The sequence below is a fragment of the Otolemur garnettii genome, unplaced genomic scaffold (assembly GCF_000181295.1).
Source record: "Otolemur garnettii isolate 467f Iridium unplaced genomic scaffold, OtoGar3 scaffold00012, whole genome shotgun sequence".
In the NCBI taxonomy this organism is placed as follows: domain Eukaryota; kingdom Metazoa; phylum Chordata; class Mammalia; order Primates; family Galagidae; genus Otolemur; species Otolemur garnettii.
This window is the reverse complement of record NW_003852407.1, coordinates 10,338,193-10,341,682: the sequence shown is the minus strand read 5'-3', so window position 1 is coordinate 10,341,682 and position 3,490 is coordinate 10,338,193. Positions and strand designations below refer to the sequence as shown.

The 3,490-nt window shown below is 39.1% G+C and overlaps 1 protein-coding gene across 3 annotated transcripts in view; it reads left to right on the top strand.

The window, feature by feature from the left end:
• Positions 1-3,490, top strand: part of PIK3C3 (phosphatidylinositol 3-kinase catalytic subunit type 3) — a 135,000-nt gene that overhangs the window by 53,667 nt on the left and 77,843 nt on the right. For all 3 annotated transcript variants that reach the window (XR_002772042.1, XM_003784732.2, XM_023510241.1), the window contains one exon: positions 2,309-2,494. Coding sequence is in view for 2 of the 3 variants with exons in the window: in XM_003784732.2 (XP_003784780.1) it covers positions 2,309-2,494 (186 nt within the window). In the remaining variant the exon portion in view is untranslated. The remainder of the gene's footprint in view (positions 1-2,308; positions 2,495-3,490) is intronic.

Genomic DNA, 3,490 nt, shown 5'->3' with positions numbered 1-3,490 from the left:
GGACAAAATTTACCCTCAATCTCTCCAGAGTGAGATTGACCAATGAGAGGTTAACATGAAGATGTTTTTGTCTTTTGGTTCTTTATAGTTAAAATAAAAACAAAATGGTTTTTGTATCTAAAAATATAATGGCCACTTTAGAAAATTAGTTCCAGGAATTACTTAAGTAAATATTGGGCTTCTTTTTGGCAGTGATGTTGTAGAGTATATTTCTGCTGACAATGGAAGATTTGTGCTAAGATCACTTCCAACTTGAGCTTCTAAGAGTTCGTGTGAAATGATTAGAAGAGAAAGTATTATTGAGGTTCTTAGATGGAAGGTTGTGTCAAACTCTAGATGGGTTATATAATGAGAATCAGACTGAGGGGAAGTACAGGAAATAGTGTTAGGAATAATTGGCAGGGCCAGGGAGTAGATTTAGGAGATCATTGTTGGTGAAGTAATGGCTGCAAGGCTCATGAGTTTAGGGAATGGCGGTGTCTCATTGGCAAGGAAGTACCATTTGGTGAGAGAAGCAGGTGGCAGAGAGTTGATGGGCCTGGGTTCTAGGTCTAGCTCGCTCACCGTTATGAAACAGTGGGCAAGCAACTTAACTTTCCTGAGGTTGTACATGTATATAAGATTTAAGCCTTTCACTAGATAATCATAGTGCTGTTTTTCTTATTTTTGTAAACTATAGTTCATTTTGTGTCACAGTAACCAGAAGTTATGTTTTGTTGTCCAAATGGACATTTTTTTGAGAACTTGATTAATATTACTAAAAAAAAATTTACTTAAGGAGGGAAGGATGTGCAGTTTTAAAGTTATCCTTGTTCAAGAGATAATTCACAGACAAATTTCTAGAGGAGAGGAAAGAAAAAAACATCTTGGGTTCAGCCAAGAAAGTGTTTTTAGTTAGGAGATTGGTAGTAGGGGTTGTTCTGCTCTTTATGGAAAATAAGTGTGTACCTTTCTTTTTTTTTTTTTTTTTTTTTGAGATAGAGTCTCATTATGTTACCCTTCGTAGAGTGTGTGACATCACAGCTCACGCAGCAACTTCAAACTCTTGGGCTTAAGCAATTCTCTTGCCTCAACCTCCCAAGTAGCTGGGACTAGCGGCACCCACCACCGTACCTGGCTATTTTTTGTTGCAGTTGTCTTCTTGTTTAGTTGGCCCAGGCCAGGTTCGAACCTGCCACCCTCCGTGGGTGTGGCTGGCAAAATAACCACTGTGCTACAGGAGCTGAGCCGTGCATGTACCTTTCTTAAAAGAGCATTTATTATTTATGAAACAAGTGATACTCTCCATGGCAATTTGCTTAACTGACAGTCTTGTACCCTTTCTAAAGAAGGGAAAGAAAAATGCTGCAAATAGTTAGCTGAATTATAGACTATTTGCTGCTGCTTTTTGTACTTAATTATTTTTATGAATGTGTTTTGAGTTTTTGATTGTCTGTCTTTTTAAGCAAATACTCCTCAAGGAAACATACATGTTCCAATTTGTTTGAGTCCTCCTGGGTAAATATCTAGGAAAGCCAGTAATCATATCCCAGGAGGTGATAAAGAGTGAGACTAGTGGTGGGAATCTCTACCCTTGCTTGGCTTGTGAGCCTTATCTCTAACAGTTGTGGTGTTTTGTGTTACACTAATGTTTTTGTTTTATTTTGGGTTTTTTTTTTTGAGATAGTCTTTGTCTCCCTGGGTAGAGTGCTCTGGCATCATAGCTCACTTCAACTTCAAACTCTTGGGCTTGAGCAATCCTCTTGCTTCAGCCTCCCAAGTAGCTGGGACTACAGGTATGTACCATCACACCCAGTTAGTTTTTCTATTTTTAGTAGAGGTGGAGTCTCACTCTTGCTCTGGCTGGTCTCAAACCCCTCAGCCAAAGCAGTCCACCCGCCTCCTCCTCCCAGAGTGCTAGGATTACAGGCACGGGCCATTGTGCCTGGCCTGTCACACAGCTGACGTTGTGAAATGAAGGTTGTTACCAAGGCATCTTAGAGTTCATGAGACATGTCTCAGCCATTTTCATGTTTGAGGCCTATGGTATTTTAAAATAATAAAAAGTCAAAATATTAAACCTTATAGCGCTCTGCAAGTGGTATGGCAGGGAAAAGTAAAGTTGCAGGCAACATGACTTTTTTTCTGTCATCCAGCCCTTGTCTAGGACCATATGTTGAACTTCATGTGATGTTGACATAAGTAGTCTATCATCGACTCTGTCTTTGCCATCAGGACCGAGTGGAACTCTCCCCTATTCAGCCTTGACTTTCTCTATCCTAGGGAATAGGTTCTTATTTCTGATTTTAGAATCTTTTTCTGATTTTAGGCTTTAACAAAATTCTTGAAATGCGTTAATTGGGATCTACCTCAGGAGGCCAAACAGGCCTTGGAACTTCTGGGAAAATGGAAGCCGATGGATGTAGAGGACTCCTTGGAGCTGTTGTCCTCTCATTACACCAATCCCACGGTGAGGCGTTATGCGGTTGCCCGGTTGCGACAGGCGGATGATGAGGTACGTTATTATTCTTTACTCCTGTTCAGCTGGGTTAATTTTAAACTAGAGCCTAATTATAGGATCTGTATATGTATGAGAGAAAGAGAGAGGGAGCACACACACAAGAGAGACTTTTAGAAGGGAAGAGGATATACTAGGTGTGTTTTCAGAAGGAAAATTAAAATATTCCTCCAAGGACTCCTCTGTGAAATGAAAATTTACTTCCTTATCTGTTACGTGATAGGACAATCTCTCCCAGGACATTTACCTGGCAGCAGAGCTTGTATTGCTCTGTCTGGAAAAAGGAATTCTAATGAAAAATGGTTTAATGCAGCACCAGCTAGGGAATAATTCAGATCTCCTCTATCAGTCAGTATACAACAAGACACATTTAATTGTAGCCTTGAAAAGCCCTTGGGGCCTTTAAAGCATAGAGATGTATGGTCATCTTACTTTCCTTGAAATTCTCCCTTTAAACTTTCAGCTGCTGACAATTACATGTATATGTAAATTTTCTGAAGGTGTTTTAAATCCTCAGGAAAGCAGATTTCAAACTTTATGCTAACTATTTACATATAGTCATGTATCACTTAATGGTGGGGATGTGTTCTGAGAAATGCATCCTTAGTCACTGTATAAACATATTGAGTCTGCTCACACAAACCCAGGTAGTGGAGCCTACCACTAATCTAGGCTACGTGGTATAGCATATTGCTGCTAGGCTACAACCCTGTACAGCACGAACAAGCAATTATAACACAATGGTAAGTATCTGTGTATCTAAACATAGAAAAGATAGTTAAATTATATTATAATCTTATGGGCATTATATATATATATATATTTTTTATATTATGGGTATTATAATCTCATGGGACTACAGTCACATATGTGGTCCATTGTTGGCTTAAATGTCCTTAAGCAGTACATGACTGTACATGTAAGGCCATCAGGAAAGGAGAATTTCTCAGTTGACACAATGCATTGCTGGATTCTAAGTTTTATTAGTTTTTT